General features: G+C 42.1%; 1 protein-coding gene across 4 annotated transcripts in view; it reads right to left on the bottom strand.

Moving 5' to 3' along the window:
- Positions 1 to 17,054, bottom strand: part of SYT16 (synaptotagmin 16) — a 118,188-nt gene that overhangs the window by 40,957 nt on the left and 60,177 nt on the right. For 2 of the 4 annotated variants that reach the window (XM_083166439.1, XM_083166438.1), the window contains exons 2-3: positions 10,848 to 11,024; positions 1,157 to 1,734 (exon numbers count right to left, since the gene is read on the bottom strand). In XM_083166439.1, the coding sequence (XP_083022565.1) occupies positions 1,157 to 1,661 (505 nt within the window). In that variant the 5' untranslated portion in view covers positions 1,662 to 1,734; positions 10,848 to 11,024. Of the gene's footprint in view, positions 1 to 1,140; positions 1,735 to 10,847; positions 11,025 to 17,054 lie in introns of those variants that run through there. The other 2 variants (XM_083166440.1, XM_083166441.1) reach the window with 2 other exon arrangements.

The raw sequence follows: 17,054 nt of genomic DNA on the forward strand, positions 1-17,054 counted from the left end.
CTGATTTACTCTGATTTACGCTGATTTCAAAGCAGGATCTTATTGGCTATCAACTGTCAACAACTGTCATGTGATTTGGGATAGCCAATAATATCCTGCTTTGAAATAAAAGTAAATCAGAGTAAATTAGAACCTGCACATCTCTAATTATAACTATTTATTGCTACAAAATAAAACCACACAAATACGTACACACAAATACATACACACATTAATTGTGGGAGACTTTCTTTGTGGAACCTGGTTCAGCTGCACCATTTGCAATTTCGCACTGCATGGTCCAAGGTAAATCTGGCAATGGAAATTTCAGTGGTTTCCCCCTTCCCTTGATGCCCTTAGCATGTGCTTAGTGGTTAATCCAACCCTTGAGGGTAATGTGAGAAAAACAATTATAAATAATTCTAACAGAAGGCCCAAGAGACAGCCTCAAGCTGTTTCTGACTGCAAATTCCCAGTTTTCACCTACAGTAATAACCAGAGCTGCCTTCAGAAATTATGGGGCCCATGACTGCCAAAATAGGCCCTTCCCTTTCTCGAACAACTACAATACTTGGTGAGTCCTGTGTCTGCAGCACTGGCCGCACTACACAACCTCTACATTGCTTCTAGGGAAACGTGAACATTGTTTATGACAAATTATACTTTATAAAAACTCTACCCCCTTTCTTTCTGGGCCCGGGACTGGAATCCTCGCATTCCCCCCCTGATGGCTGCCCTGGTAATAGAAGCAATTTATATTGATAGTGACTAATGCTGCTTCTGGTAACTGCTTACATTCTCTAAACCACCAAGTGAGACTGATAAAAAAAATATATAATAGATTTCTAATATTGTCTCCATACACAAGCTTGCTGCTACTGTATATGGAGATCATGTAGAACGCATTAAAAATAATAATATTAAGTATAGATTTATTTTTTAAGATAATTCTGAACTGTACAGCAAAAAATTTTATTGTGTGCTATGAATCTGCAGCAGATAACATTTGGAGATAATTATTTTCAAAAATAGCTTTTTTTGTGATGTAACTGCATTATCTAGAACATCAGTTCACTCCAGCAGAGACAAAGAAGCTGTTAAGATGTAAAGATAAGATAAAGAGAAAATGTTTAGGTAGAACATGAATATGGATAATCTTACCTGCAGAGTTTCTTACCATTATTTATTCCTGTTGAGTTAAACGTTGGTGTTTCGATGTCTTTCAAAAGAGTTTTTAATTGATTGTTAACATACTCTTCGTCCCCTGGTATTGAAGTATTTGCTTGTACGAAGCTGCTCTCGTCATGGATTCTAATTGCAGAGTTAGATAATTTTTCAGATTGTGGTAGGTTTTCACAGGGTTCTGCTATTTTTGGATCCACTTGACTTTGTTGTGGTTGTTCAAAAGTCTCCTCCTCATCGGATGTCCATGGCTCGGCATCAGAATGTATAACTAGTGGTGGGTTTTCATCAAAAAATTCCTCATCTTCGGGACACTGGTCCAGGCTGTGTGCATACTCATTGCTGTATTCCAATTCTTGGTCACCATTCGTTACGGACTCCGCTTTATTTGGAACAGAACTGGACGTAGCTCCTCCAGTCAGATAAACAGCTTCACACATACGAGATATCCATGATGATACTGGCTGTAAGAAATTCTGGCCAGCCATGTCTAACACCATGACCAGAATTTGACCATCGAGAATGCACCAGGTTTTCAATTTTGCTGGTACGCCACAATTTTAAGTCTGTGAGCTATAGAATAAGCATTATTGAAATTAAACCACTTTTCTATCTCATGACCAGTGACAAACGGATCACAAACTATATGCCATATTCAAATGAATGCACAGAGATTAATGAAGTACGCATGTACTAACAAACTGTAGTGAAGGAACACACAATTACATTTTTTATACTTTCTGCTAATGACACATGACAGATCTTTGATTAGTTTAAGTCCAATTTGTTCTAGTTCATGGCAACAAACGCTACTCCATGTGCAAAATACATCTACAGTATTTTATTTGTAGGATATAAATATACATATCGTTCAAAGTTACTCATAAGCGGACTATAGATATTATACATGTTTTTTTCATTACCCAACTTCCATTACTTCCAAGTACCTATGGACATACTCCATATTTTTATATACTGTGTTTTTTAGAACTCAACTTGTAAGTAGATGTTGAATAATTATCTCATATAATAATAATAATAATAATTATTATTATAATAAGTTAATGTGCTAAAGGGTATTAGGTACTCCGTAGTATTTCAAGCTTACACAGATAATTAGTTTTGAAACATTTTCCTAAGCTACATAAGTGTATTTGGAGGGGATACCGTCACTAGGGTCTACAAGCATTAGGCCGACAAGCATTAGGTTGACATGGGTTATGTCGACGGGGTCATTAGCTCGACACAAGCATTAGGTCCACATGGGGAAGGTCGACAGTCAAAAGGTCAACATGGGGTTTTTCACTTTTTTGTTGAGCCGACATGTGCCGGCAGGCAGTATTTCATGCACGATCATCCACTAGGGCCTGAAGCATGGCGAGTGCAGCGTGCCATGCAAGGGGATGCGGTGCTACGTATCCATTGTCCATGTCAACTTTGTCGAAACTGGGGACAAAAAAAAAGTGAAAAACCCCATGTCGACCTTTTGACTGTTGACTTTAGATTTAGTATGTAGGGTTAGTAGATGGTAGGGTTTGGATTGCAGATGTAGATTGGAGATTCTAATGTCATTGCCTCCAATGTTCCTATTTATTATATGGGTATATGTTAAACTGGCCATACACTGCATAGACTGGATCATGCAGCAGACCAGCTGACAGGGACAGAGGAAAAAACAACTGGCAAATAGTTGGAGCACCTCCACGCACTGCACAATCTATGTAGACCATCTCCATTCACAGCGGGCCTGATTTGCGTCCATTGTTGTAGCTGCTCATGTCGCAAAGAACCAATGTTCAGTATTATGCTCGTGGGCAGGACCTATACTGCACATGTGCGGTATGTGTCTGGTGGTGTCGGAAACAGAACAGCTGCAGATGTCAGTTGATTGACAGCCTGCAGCGGTTTGGGAGCAGAGAGTGGTCGGCAATGACCTCCGTGCATTTTGCCTCCATTTCAGGGGAGTGCCATGTCCAGGATTTCTGTTTTCCTACAGTATTGGTGGATTGGACAGGCTTGAGCACCACCCCGAATGATGGAGACTAAACTTAATGTGTTTTAATTTTAGATATAGATATAAAGGAGCAGATTCAATAACTCTGGGCAGACAATTAGCCACAGGTAAGCCATGCGTATACTGGTCAGCCTGAACCCTATACACTTAGGTCCAGCATTCTCCAATGTTGAACCCCAGAGGGTGCATTAAATGCAGATGGTACCCTGCAGAATCAGGAGCTGCTGGGAAAAGCCATGAGAAAGGTTTCATAAGGTTCAGATTGAAGACATGGGCTTAAATTTGGTCTCTGTAAGGAGAAGTAAGAAGAAATATGACTTAATTTCTAATGTCGTGGAATTCAATGTATTGTGCTAGGACCCACAAATGAATAACTGTACAATATCACCAATAATATTGGGCCATCAACTCAATATCATGGTGCGTGCACCAGGGATGGACTGTGGCTGCTCTTTGTCCCTAGTGGGGCCTAACTACCACTCATAGGGTCATGCCACAAGTCAGAGGTCTTGCCTCACGGAACACCTTCTTCTCTCTCCTGTACACATGTGTGTTGGGAGGGGGTGGACAAAAAGAGAGCCAAGAAGCTGGGCACAAGCATCCCGGCTCTTTCTGTGCCCGGACCATCCACCTGGCCATCGGGTTCCTCTGGCATTTGCTAGAAGTGCCAGATGGCCAGTGCAGCCCTGGACTGTCCATGCAAAGGGGCCTATGAATAAGCTGCTGTTTCTGCGTATTACAATTCATTATTAAGGATTTCTTAAATGTATCAATAAAGAAAACAGGAGATATCAGAGGAATCCTCATAGTTTTCTATCAGGATGGTATGTAACTGTATGCACAGTATCTGGATGGTGTCCATAAATTGCAGGGACAGGGCTGTGAAATTGGTACATTTTGTAAAGAAAGAGGAATCATTATCGCCATAATATGTGGCATTAAGGGTTATTGATATTTGTGGGCATAATGTATATATTTATAAGCCCCAATATGAGCTTGATGCATAATAATAATTTGATAGAGTTAGGTTATTAGCATTCATTTATATAAACTAACCTGTTTCTGCAGCCGTCTTCCAACCTCCCTAATAAGCACCCATTTAAATGGTCTATCACAGGCATTCCCAACCCCGGTCCTCAGGTTGGGAATGCCGGTGCAGGTTTAATGATATCAAGACTGGATTTCACTAAAACATGGACATTTAATGCTCCTTGGGGGCTGAGGTTGGTAATGTCTGGTCTATCTATTCAGCCTCAGTACTGAGATAATACCCACAAGTATATTCCTATATAATATAATGATCCCATCAATAGGGAAATATGGTCAAACCAAGACTTCATACCAGGCCAAGTTACTGTTGTATAACCTATTCCTATTGCTACAAACATGGGAAAGAGGTTTTCTGAAATCAGAAGCTCTGTCTGGACTGCATGTGATGCTCCACAAGCATTGGTTTCCTGGGAAACAAAGCCTAGACCACTAATTGTCACTTTAGCAACCTTTGTTATGCATTTGTAATGGAACCCCGCCTAATGCAAATTAATTAAATACAATGCATATGCTACCTTTGGCTGAATGTATGTTATGAGGACAAAATCAGAGAAGCACAGGACATGCCTAGACCGGAAGACAGAATATAGACACCAACAGTCCCAGAATTTAGGACAGCCAATTAAATACAAGCAACAAACATATTAGTAACATTTACATCTTAGAGAAACACATGCGACAAGTAGAGAACAAAGCTGCTGAAACCAAACTAGACATTAAGATTCAAATCAATGACAAAAGATTCATGCAAAGACGAATGGAAGGTAAAGAAGATATACAGACAGGATTTGAAGAGTCCTTTATTAAATAGAACTAATTATACAATAACAAATATTTAATTAACCAAGTATACATGGATCGTCTTCTACACCTTTACTTATTTTCCGAGCTACATTATCTCATCAAAGTTGATGATTTAGTTAATGTTAGCTCAACATTTATTAAATATTATTCAACAAAGAACAGATCTCTCTAGTGAGCTATGTGTATTTCCAGATGGGATAAAACTAATAATAAAATAATTTAACATATTTGAAAAAGTTTGATTCTACTGGACCTTTTGTTTATTCGGAGCGGCCATATTTCTATCACTTCCATCTATCTAAAGAAAGGATCAGTAAGAATATGAGGGCTCTGCTTTACCAGTAAGTAAATAGAAATATAAGATGGATTTACAGTTCTGAAAAGGTTTCAGAGTAAATATTGCACCACCTTTCCTTAGAACATATCAAATATTTATTTTTGTTCAGTTTAGTTCCACTTCAGTATCTTAGTTCCTTTTAAAGTTTACTTAATTCATTTTATCCACAATGAGGCAACTTTAAATTGATGTAATGATGGGTTGTACTTGACACAGCATTTTTCTAGTTGTAAGGATGAATTTAAGGAAAGTGTGTTATGTTATTTTAACACCATAATAATAATAATAATAATATTAAAATAATTAAAATGGCTGATGTAACTATACACAGGCCTCTGCAGTATATTAACACCCTAATTAGCCTACAGGAGAACATTTAACAGCACTACAACAAAACTGCAAGGGAATCAACAAGAGACAAAGATAAGCACCCCTTTACTAAAATTACCTCACAACAAAGTGAAAAGTGAAACCATATAACCTAACCCCCCCTTTCCAAATTATAAAAAAAATACAGTGCTTAAAGTAAAATTTTAAATCATTTAAAAATTTTGGGGGTCTGCAGATGATTGCCCAGTGATTTAAGGTTCCCCGCCATAGCAATTTATTTAAGGCCTCATATCGACTGTCATTTTACATGTATTTTAATAGTATTTCTAATGCTAGCCCTGACAATAACGGTTTAATTGTGTGGAATATAAATCTTTTTCAACTAAAATTTATAAAAATCTATTTTACTAGTGCTTAATACAAAAATGACAGGGGGATGAAGCCTAACACAGTCGCTGACAGGATTGAGCCACAATTCTAGGTGTAGTAGATTATAACACAGGGTTTTTGTATCTCTGCTTACACCTGTAGTTGACACAGGCCGTGAATATGATGACAGCAAATATTTACAAACTTTTGGGGTTCATGTCATTTTTTTCTTTGGGAGATGGACATATTCCTAAGTACAGTCATTTTATAGCAGTGCTAGTCACAGTAATATGGTGCTATACACAACATTTTACACCACATTTTCTACTTAAGAAAATACCTATCTAAACCATCCATCCTAAATGTAGCACACACACACACACACACACACACACACACACACACAAACACACACTTATTCAATTAAACCATTTGTTTCAGATAGCTGAAAAAATGGACTTTAGTATTCAATTCCAAATATTTACAAACTGTTTTTTTTTCCCAAAAAAGTTTTTATTGGAAAACTCTGAAGTATCAGTATAATATGTATAAAGTATATAGTTCCAGAGTCAGTAGACAAACCTTAATTACATATGTCAGATTAAATGAGATAACATAATGGTATATATCAATGGTAACAATGCAAAAATTATTATAATTCTTTGTTTTGACCTTTTATTAAGGACAAGTCTCTCGAAGCCCCAACAGTCCTTAAACTAAATTGGTGGATTATTAGCTACTAAATATGATAAGTACCAGGACATTGTCAAAAAACAATTAGTGAGTAAAAGTTTGGTCGGGTCAGGAAGGGTTGAAATTTAACTTTCTCAGAGCCCAAAGAAAGAGGCAACCATAGACTAATGCCTGGTACACACCAGGACGACTAGGGCCCGATCCCATCAATCTAGATCCAATTCCGACCAATTGGATGTAGATTGTGTGGTGATTGGGCCCTTTTCTGTCCTGGTGTGGACCGATACCGATCCGATGCGCAGTCGCGCAGTCCCGCAGGTGGGTCGGTCGTTATTCAGATCCTACCTGCAGCAGGTAGGATCTGAAGAATGACCATACAGCCGGGTGCGGGTCGCCATCGTGAGCGGGTCGTGCCCCCCCCCCCCCCGCATCATCGTGAGCGGGTCTGAAGAAACACTGACGACCCGCTCACAATGTGCATCGTGGGCGGGTCGTCGTGGTGTGTATCCCGCATAAGAGATGCCTCCATCCAATCCATTCGGAATAGATGGAATAACTTCTCCTTAAATAGAGGAAAACGGGGAGTTACAGAATGAGTCCATACCTGAAGAATTTTTTTTTTAGCAGCAGAGTTTTGGATTAATAAAAGTTTACCCCCTCGGGAAATTTGGCCTTGAGATTGCCTGTGTAGGGGCAAGCAGTCTTGTTATTACTGCATATACAGTATCACAGGATTGCTCACTGCCTTTCACAAAATCAACAAACGCACCTCCTGAAAGGCATAACTAGGTATTTGTGGCCCCCACTTATGAATAATTGCTGGAACTACTAACACACACACATATATCTATCTCTCTCTCTGTCTCTCTCTCATATATATATATATATATATAGTAAGCACTTACCCCCCACTGCATGAAGGATCGGAGCTGGCACAATGTGAAGATGAAAGAAGAAGGTTTAATGTATCAGCATCATTGAAACAGTGACAGCTGTTAACCTGACAGCTGTTTCAACTGCTCACAGGCAGTTTTCATCAGGGATGGACTGATGAAAACTGCCTGTGGGCAGTCAATGATGCTGATGCATTAAACCTTCTTCTTTCATCTTCACTGTGTGCCGGCTCCGATCCATCATGCGGTGGGGGGTAAGTGCTTACTATGTATATATATATATTAGTTATATATATATATATATATATATATATATACTTACCCCCCACTGCATGAAGGATCGGAGCTGGCATACGGTGAAGATGAAAGAAGAAGGTTTAATGCATCAGCATCATTGAAACAGTGACAGTTGTTAACCTGACAGCTGTTTCAACTGCTCATAGGCAGTTTTCATCAGTCCACCCCTGATGAAAACTGCCTGTGAGCAGTTGAAACAGCTGTCGGGTTAACAGCTGTCACTGTTTCAATGATGCTGATGCATTAAACCTTCTTCTAGAGATATTCAAGTTCAAGTTCAAGCTAAAGGTTAGACGCGCCCAAACAAATGGGTGTCAGCTGGCCCCTAAATAAATAGTGACGGTAGGTTACTATAGAAATTTGATGGAAAAAGGGGGTAAAAGCCCCCATATAATACTCAACATGTATATAATATGTATAAACTACATAAGTGAAATTCAGGTGAGTGATGTAAAAAATAGACAATTGAATAATTAGTAAAATCTATAAAAAGTACACTATAAAATCTTAACCCCTTCCCGACATTGCCTTTTATGGTATTTTTTTTTTTTTTTCCTCCTTGCGTTCAAATAAGCGTAACTTTTTTAATTTTCCGGCTATATAGACACATGAGGGCTTTTTTTTTGCGGGACAAGTTGTACTTTCTAATGGTACCATTTACTATACCGTATAATATTCTGGGGAATCAGGAAATAATTCAATGTGGGGTAAAAAGAAAAAAAAACGCAATTCCACAATTTTGCGCTGGTTACGTTTTTTTTGGAGTTCATAGTTCGTTTAAAATGATGGGTTATCTTTATTCTATGGGTCGTTACGATTCCGGTGATACCAAACTTCTATAGTTTTCGTTACGTTTTACGACTAAAAAAAAAAATAGAATATGTTACGGTTTTTCGAATTTGCGTCGCCATGTTCTGCGGCTTATAACTTTTTTATTTTTCCACCTACGGACCTGGGTGAGGGCTCATTTTTTGCGGGCTGAAGTGTACTTTTTAATTAATACCATTATGGGATATGGGCGACTTTCTGATCTCTTTTAGCTATTTTTTTTTGGGTAGGCGATGCGACCAAAAAACGTAGTTTTGGCGTTGGGGATTATTTTCCGCTTACGCCTTTAACCGTGCGGGATAACTAATGTTATATTTTAATAGATCGGACTTTTAGGAACGCGGCGATACCAAATATGTTTTTTTTTTTTTTTTTTTATTTATTTTTATTTGGGAAATGGGGAAAGGGGGGTGATTTGAACTTTTAATATATTTTTTTTTTTTTTTTTTAAACTTTATTTTTTTTTTTTTTTTACTTTTACTACAAGGCCCCCTAGTGTACTTGACCACTAGGGGGCGCGATCACCTGTACTAGGTTCAGCCATAGAGCTCTATGGCTGAACGTAGTGATTTTATGCACTTCCTATTACATCCTGCCTGAGGCAGGATGTAATAGGTATGCATACACGGCCAGCACAGGGGTCTCCATTAGACCCCTGGCTACCATGGCAACCGATCGGCACCCTCCGATCTCGCTGCGGGGGGCCCCGATCGGCACCGGAGGGGGGCGCCCCCCCTCCGATCAGCTATTTAAGCACTGCGGGCGCTTTGCCCGCGGTGCTTAAAGGGTTAAACGGCCACGATCGGCGAACTCGCCGCTCGTGGCCGTGAGAGCAGGGACCTGGCTGTAATATACAGCCATTACCTGCTCTCTTTCAAGCCAGCTCACTCCGTGAGCTGGCTTGATTCCCCCGCAACCGACATATGACGTAAATATACGTCATATGTCGGGAAGGGGTTAAAAGTGCAATGTAGGTAATTAATAAGAAGCATAATAAAGATGTAAAATACGTTTTAGCTTTTAGTAAGGTGATTGAAAGGGTAGGACTTGCAGTGAAATGGGGTCCCTTGGTGATGGGCTGCAAGCTTAAATGCATTGATCAATTCATGAATTAAAACCCCATTATGTATTTGATTAATTCAGTAAAAACAAGGTGATCTAATCCCCAAATCATATTTTCTATAGCTGACTGCAGTGAGTCTTCCCCAATCTCCAAGCAACGGATAAAGTAGGTAACTTTTTTTTTGCTAAGGCAGCGTGTGTGTGTGCTGACTGCAGTGAGTCTTCTCCAATATCCAAGCAACGGATGAAGTGGGTAACTTTTTTTTTGGTAAGCCAGTGTGTGTGTATATGAAAACACATAGGGTTTTGTATGTTTTTATGAGTTTTTATTTTATAAGAATAGCTTTAAAATTATAATAATAACTGTAGTAAAATATAATAAAGTAGATTATACTTGTTACCAGCATAGACAAAGCACACCTCCTAATAGTCCCGATTCCCGCGGGAGCGTCCACATATTCGGGAACGTTCCCGCATACCGCCCGGGGCTGGCAGTGTCCCGCACAGCAAGGCGCACAGCGTCTATTCTCGCAGCCAGGGGGCTGGGGGCATGGCTAGAGGCTCACAGAGCCTCTGGGCCATGCTCCCACAGTGGCAAAATGGGGGCGTGGCCTCACATGAAGATGTGATTATAGGCCACACCTCCTTCTGGGTATCCATGCCCCCAATTGTGGTTGCGGCGCATGCCTGTGTCCCTCTTCAATGATCCTGAAAGTTGGTAGGTATGGACAAAGTACAAATGGGCAGACTTACAAAATACATGTAATATAAGAGAAGAGGTCTTTTACATATATCAGAAAACATGTAAAAAAACATACAAAGGAAAACATCTCTGCGTATGTGTAAACACATAACGCAATGTAATGATATTTACTAACCACATTCTACTACTGTCACTATAAATTACATTATTCATTATAAATGAATGTGATTTGTTTGTTTTTGTAGTATATCAATGCCATAGCTACTGCTTAAGTGTAGTCAAATGTATGAGACTATTAGGTCTTACCAAGTCCTTGCAGAACCCCAGATTTTTCTTTTGGGCTCTTTCGTTTACCCCGTTGCTCCAGACATGGGAAGTCAAGTTTTTCAAAACACAATTTCTTGTTTATAAGGAGAAAAAGAATGGCCAGCAGCACAATGAACACAGCCACTGCTGACAGGAAACCAATGGCCTCTGGGGTTACTAAAAGATAAACAGAACATTAGTTTATTGATGGGAAGCATTGCATAGCAATTGAATGCCGTAAAACATTTCTATAACATCGGCTACAACCAGATCTGTACAATATTTACATCTTCTCCTACAACACAATTGTAACATATAATACAGGTATCATTACCTCCCAGGATTGCATTGTAAAATTGGATCCTAACAGCGGGATGTATCATCCCCTGCTCGCAGGCACAGATCTCTGAAAGGAGCCTGTCCCTGCGATGTGCTGAGCCAGAAGCTGGGGGGTCTGCGCATGCGCGGTTAGAGCTGACTTCCCCGCCGACTGCACTGCCCTGGCAGTAGTGCGGTGTGTAGCCTGTTGGCTACAATGGGCTACACCATCTCAGAATGGTGGTAGCCCAAGGGGTGTGATGCGCTGCTGCCCGATGTTGATACCCATGGAGTAGGTGGCCGATGGCAGTGCAGGAGGGTTCGCAGCAGGGAGAGGAGATTCCTGCTGCAGTGTAAGGGTTCTGGGAGTGTCCCCGCCGATCTAACTCCGTTGCCTCTGGCTGGAATCGACGGACATGTGCAATGCTAGGCTTCACCTGGGCCCATTACGGCTGAAGGGCGAATTAGGTCCGCCCCACTCCGCTACAGGCAGGTCTTATGTATGGACAACACGTCCGCCGAGGCCAGGAGTGAGCAAGTGGACAAACTAACACACCAGAAACGGGGAACTCCCAGAAACCCCAGGGGAGCAACCATGCGTAGTAAAGGATCACAGGATAACTAGCAACAATGCCCAAGAGGTGTAATATAAAGATATAACAACAATGCTCAGAAGAAGATATAAAAATGGCAACAATGCTTGAGAGATGTTATATAAAGAAATAGCAACAATGCTTAGAAGAAGATATCAAAAATTGCAACAATGCTTGAAAGATGTAATATAAGAAAATAGCAGTAATGCTAAATGAGATGTACAATAAAGAAATGTGCCAAAAAGCAGGAGGGAAACACAGGGTGACCCCTGACTTATCTGGAGAGATGACGGTGTCACAGACAAACCCCTCCAGACTTCTGAGGATGATAACTCTCACAGCAGGGCACTCTATAAGAATCTCAGACACGGCAGGACCAAACCAGGCAAGGCAGACCAGGCGGGGAACAAACAGGAATTCTCCGATAGGAACCAGGACCAGGAACACGATCTCAGCAACAGGCTGAACGAACGCTATAACCAGCGTCTGTGTGAGAAAGACGCCGGCTTATATTTGAATTAGTCGCCCCCTGTGGCGACATCACTTCCTGTCCGCCCTGCAGAGTCTTCCCCCTGCAGAGACGGCCGGAGCGGAAGTTCGGGGCGTTGCCTAGCAACGTCCCTGAAGCTTCCTGATGACGCGCGTCGGAAGATGGCTGCCGTCCTAGCAGCACAGACGCTGCCGAGGGACCAGGATGGCGGCGACGCCAGGTACGGCGCCTAACATGCGGTCTCTCCTGATACATTTGGGGGATACTTAATATTTGCGGCTAACCCCAGAAAACGGGTGTTTTCGGGGATTTCGCCGCAAATATAGAATGATAAATGGGCCCCTTAGATAGAGGCGGAGCCACACAAAACAGTGCTTGGAACCACCAAGCCTGCACTATAGTCTCACATTCCTGTACTCTTATAAATGCCCCCCATGTATAACTCTATCCAAATAAGTAAAGAAATGTGTTCAGAATTATACATTTTAATTGTTGTTATGTAAATATTCATACAACTGCATACATTTCTCTCAGTGAGTCATCAACAGTATCTATACCTTAACACACAGGCCAACAAAAGGCTGTAAAGTAGCAAAACCCTCTAAGTACATACTGTTGTCCTGGCACACAGTGATCTGCAATCTTTTCTGATGTATACGTTATAAAGTAGTTACTATGCATAATAATACAGTAGTATATTGAAGGGGATACATATGAATGACTGTCGGCCAGAATACTGACACTGGCTTCCCATAGTAGGAAATCCCAACATGGGTCAGGTAAGTATACTTACTCACCCCTGCCCCTGTCTCCCCTAACCCTCCCCCTATACCTCCCCGATAACCCCTAAACCCAGAGCTGGATTAAGGCTCTGGGGGACCCGGGGTAATTAAAACAAGAGGGCCCTAAGAGATGTTTGTGTGTGTGTGTACATATACATACATACACACACACACACATACATACATACATACATACATACACACACACACACACACACGACCCAGAGTCAAACCAAAGTTAACGGAGTCCAGCCTTTCTTTCTGCTAGCAGCCAGCCTGTAGCATACACACAAGAGGAGAGCACCTTCCATTTGCTTCACACTGCTGTTCCCGCCTCTGACTTCTCCGCAGCCTGTGCGCCCAGCCAGTGATTGAGCCACAGGCAGATGCTTTACATGCTTATTGGACGTCTGAGCCATCACTCGGCTGCCCCATCTCAGCTGTCAGTGGAGCTGGGAGCCGGGAGTGCAGCCCGCAGATCGGCTCCATAAAAGTGATCCAACGGTGGGGCCCTCTGAAAAAGTTGGGCCTGGGGTGCTTACCCCCTGCCTCCCCCCCCCCTTAATCCAGCTCTGTCTAAACCTAACCCCCGTACCCTGCCACCTAAACCTAACTGCAAGCTCTGCAGCCTAACCCAAACCCTCTCTTCTAATTGGTTAACCATAATCTCTCCCTGTAGACTAACCCTGACCGCCTCCTAATCCTAAATACCTAAACCTAACACCCCTTCCTCAGGCGCACCCTAAAGTTGACCACTTACTTACCATTCAGGATCCCTGAAGTCGGGATTCCGGCATGGGATCCTAGAAGCACCCATAATGGGCTGGCGACAATCACTCTAAACATTTGGAAACCCCCCTCCAAAAATGCTGCATTTTCACACAATTCTGAGGGATCAGGCAGAGAAATCGGGTGCAAGTGCCCAAATTGAATGAGCCTAACATTCGATGTGCGGTCCGTGAGCATCGGATCGGATACGGAGATCACAAGTGCTGCATATTATATTTGTCATATTCTGCAGCACTATACATCCGATACATTGTCCAGCTGCCGGGTCTCCCTAATGTGCAGTTGCAGAAGTATCGCATGCGAGGCTGCGTTCGATACCTCAGACTAGTGTATGGGGGCTTTAAATCTCCCCCAACTGCAGTGCAACATGGTTTTACAAGGATCATAGTTAATTGTCTTTTTTGCTTTGCTCCCAAATCAAAATCATCCCCAAGAATCATTGCTGTTCCTATAAACGTTATTGCAGCGCTCTGCTGGTGCTAAAACTCCAACAATTAGATCATTCATTAACAAACCTCATATATACTGTGCGCATTGGGATTGCTATGCATTCTGTTTCCAGGCATGGGGTATATTACCTCTGCCTGGAACACATACTGTACAGTACATTCAAAATGAAGATAATATTTTCTAAAGAAAACAGCAATTAGTGTATGAAGCTTTTACTATTACTAACTTGTGGGTATGCTCATAAATATTGCATGGGTACATTATATATGTACAGTAATTCCAGTGCCCCTTGCAGAAAGCCTGACAGGAATGAGTAAACAATTATCCAAATAACTACAATCTCTCTCTATATATATAAAAGGCTAAATACTCATGTCTATAAAGTGAAGTACCACCACTGACCACTAGAGGCCACTCAATGGATGAAATTACTCAGAAAGTGAAACCAACTTTTGCAGGGACACTGATCTGTTTCAAACTTGCTGGGTATGGAGAGAGGGAGCTGTGAAAACAGAGATTGGAGGTAGGAGCAGGTGGGTGTGGTATGACTGGCGGACAGTTGGGATCCCAATGGCCAGTATACCGACAGAAGGCTGAGCGCATTATTACCCCTTGTGGGCTTGGTGGCTCGCTGCGTTTGCCACAATTTCTATTCTACCTGTATGGGGGTCACGGAACCCACAAGGGAAAATAGCTCCTGTTGGTCTGGCAGTTGAACAGTTGGGATTTCAGCATCAGTATACAGGCACCTGAGCAGATAGGGTCTGGGGGTGAGGTGGAGATTTTGTAAGCTAAACATGGTCACACTAAAAGTAAAAGTACATTACAGAAGCCCTCATTTTGATGTGCATTGAACTAGTATTATATATATATTTTGTATGAAAGTCAATTGCATTCAGGGCTGGCGTTACCCACTCACCAGAGGATGCAGAGCAGGGAGGTGCCGGGCAGTAGAAGCACTCTCCCTGTTCTACATCCCCTGCTTTCCTCTGTGCCTGTCGGCTGCTGCTGCTCCTGTCACACTGCATTACAGGCAGCGGCGCCAGCAGCATAGAGCTTCCTACAAGCTCCTAAACAGCTGGTCAATGGGACCGAAAATGGGTGGGGCTACATGGACAGAGGGGGTGGGACTACATAGAACAGAAGGGGCGGAGCTACACAGGAGCAAACCTGATGGAAAAAAGGAAGCAGGAGAGGATGAGCTGCCAGCCTGAACTAAGTGAGAAAAGTGTGAGAGTACTACTGCCAGCAACTGGTGTGGGCATATGTGTAAGCAGAGCTGCTACTGCCAGCAAATGGTGTGGGCATATGTATAGGCAGTGCTACTACTGTCAGCAACTGCTGTGGGCATATGTATAGGCAGCACTGCTACTGTAGGCAACTGGTGTGGGCATATTTATAGGCAGCACTGCTACTGTCGGCATATGTATAGGCAGCGCTAGTATGTCGGCAACTGGTGTGGGTGCTACACATAAGCAGCGCTGCTAACTCAATAAAACACAAATAAAAGACAAAAAAGGGTTGATCTCCAGCCTGTTTGCAGAACTGTCCCTTTGCCAGGATACTCTAACAAATATTGCGCAGACTGTTTGCGTTGTCAAGCAGGGGTCCAGCGGTTCCGCAGGTGTGTTCATTGAAACGGCTCTCTCCAGCACTGAGTCTGGGACAGGGCCTTTCAATATTTCAGTCATGCCTCTGCTATGCAATGACTGCAGCCTGGGAAACTTTAGGGAGAGAACAGAATCCTAACCGCCGCGTCATACCGGCACACTTGCATACCGGCACACTCCGAGCACTTGCCAATATAGGTTTTAAGGCCATATCTCATACCTTCCAACTTCTGTGTATTACCAATCGGGACACTCGCGCGTCTGAAAAAGTTGCGTGGCCTATGGAAAGGGGGGTGTGACCTCACGGAATGTCTTGTCCTCAGGCCACACCCCCATTCTCCATCTCTCTGCATTGCTGAATAGATGCTGCACCACCACCTGTACACTGGTGGCCCCCCAAAACGGAGACGTTCCCGCAGAACGCGGGATAGTTGGGAGGTATGATATCTACACATTGCAAATAAGTTCTATTCTCTGATACTGTATGTGGAAAGAACTCTGTTTGACATTAAATAGTCACACCAGACCCCTGAGGACCGCCTGTTTGTTCCTCTCCCCCACACTATCAAGTCAAATAGCACACACTGCATTCTTAGTTAAAGCAAATGTTTGGTTTGAGATGTCAAAATATTATGCCTTATTACCTTAATTAATTACACCGTACTGAAAGTGTGCAACCAGCTATTATTTACGCACTGGTGCAAGTCGAGACATTTTATATTATGAGATCATAATCATTTTACATGAATAGAGGATGGAAGAAGGGAGAAGGGGGCTGGTGCGTAGGAAGAAGTTCTTAAGGAAACCATACAGCGAAAGTAAGTCCGTGATTAGCGCTGAGGCTTGTTAGAGTGTTCACACCCACTCACACACCCACAGTATGTGCTTCTATGTATCCATTCTATCAGAATGCCTGGGCAGAGAGGCGTACAGAACCATCTGCAATGTGCAGTACGATGGGTAATTATCACATATCACAGTGACAAAATAATCACTTAGGTAGAAATTCTAATCCTACAAAGCCCATTGTTTGCTGCAGTGTAAGGTCTGGAACTATTGTTTTCTATAGATATAGTTTAACATAGAAACAGAATTTGACAGCAGATACAGAATGGTATATACAGTATGTTCTTCCATTGACCACTACTGTGTTCTTTTCAATGATTAATGAACAA

The sequence above is a fragment of the Crinia signifera genome, chromosome 12 (assembly GCF_055691185.1).
Source record: "Crinia signifera chromosome 12, ASM5569118v1, whole genome shotgun sequence".
NCBI lineage: Eukaryota > Metazoa > Chordata > Amphibia > Anura > Myobatrachidae > Crinia > Crinia signifera.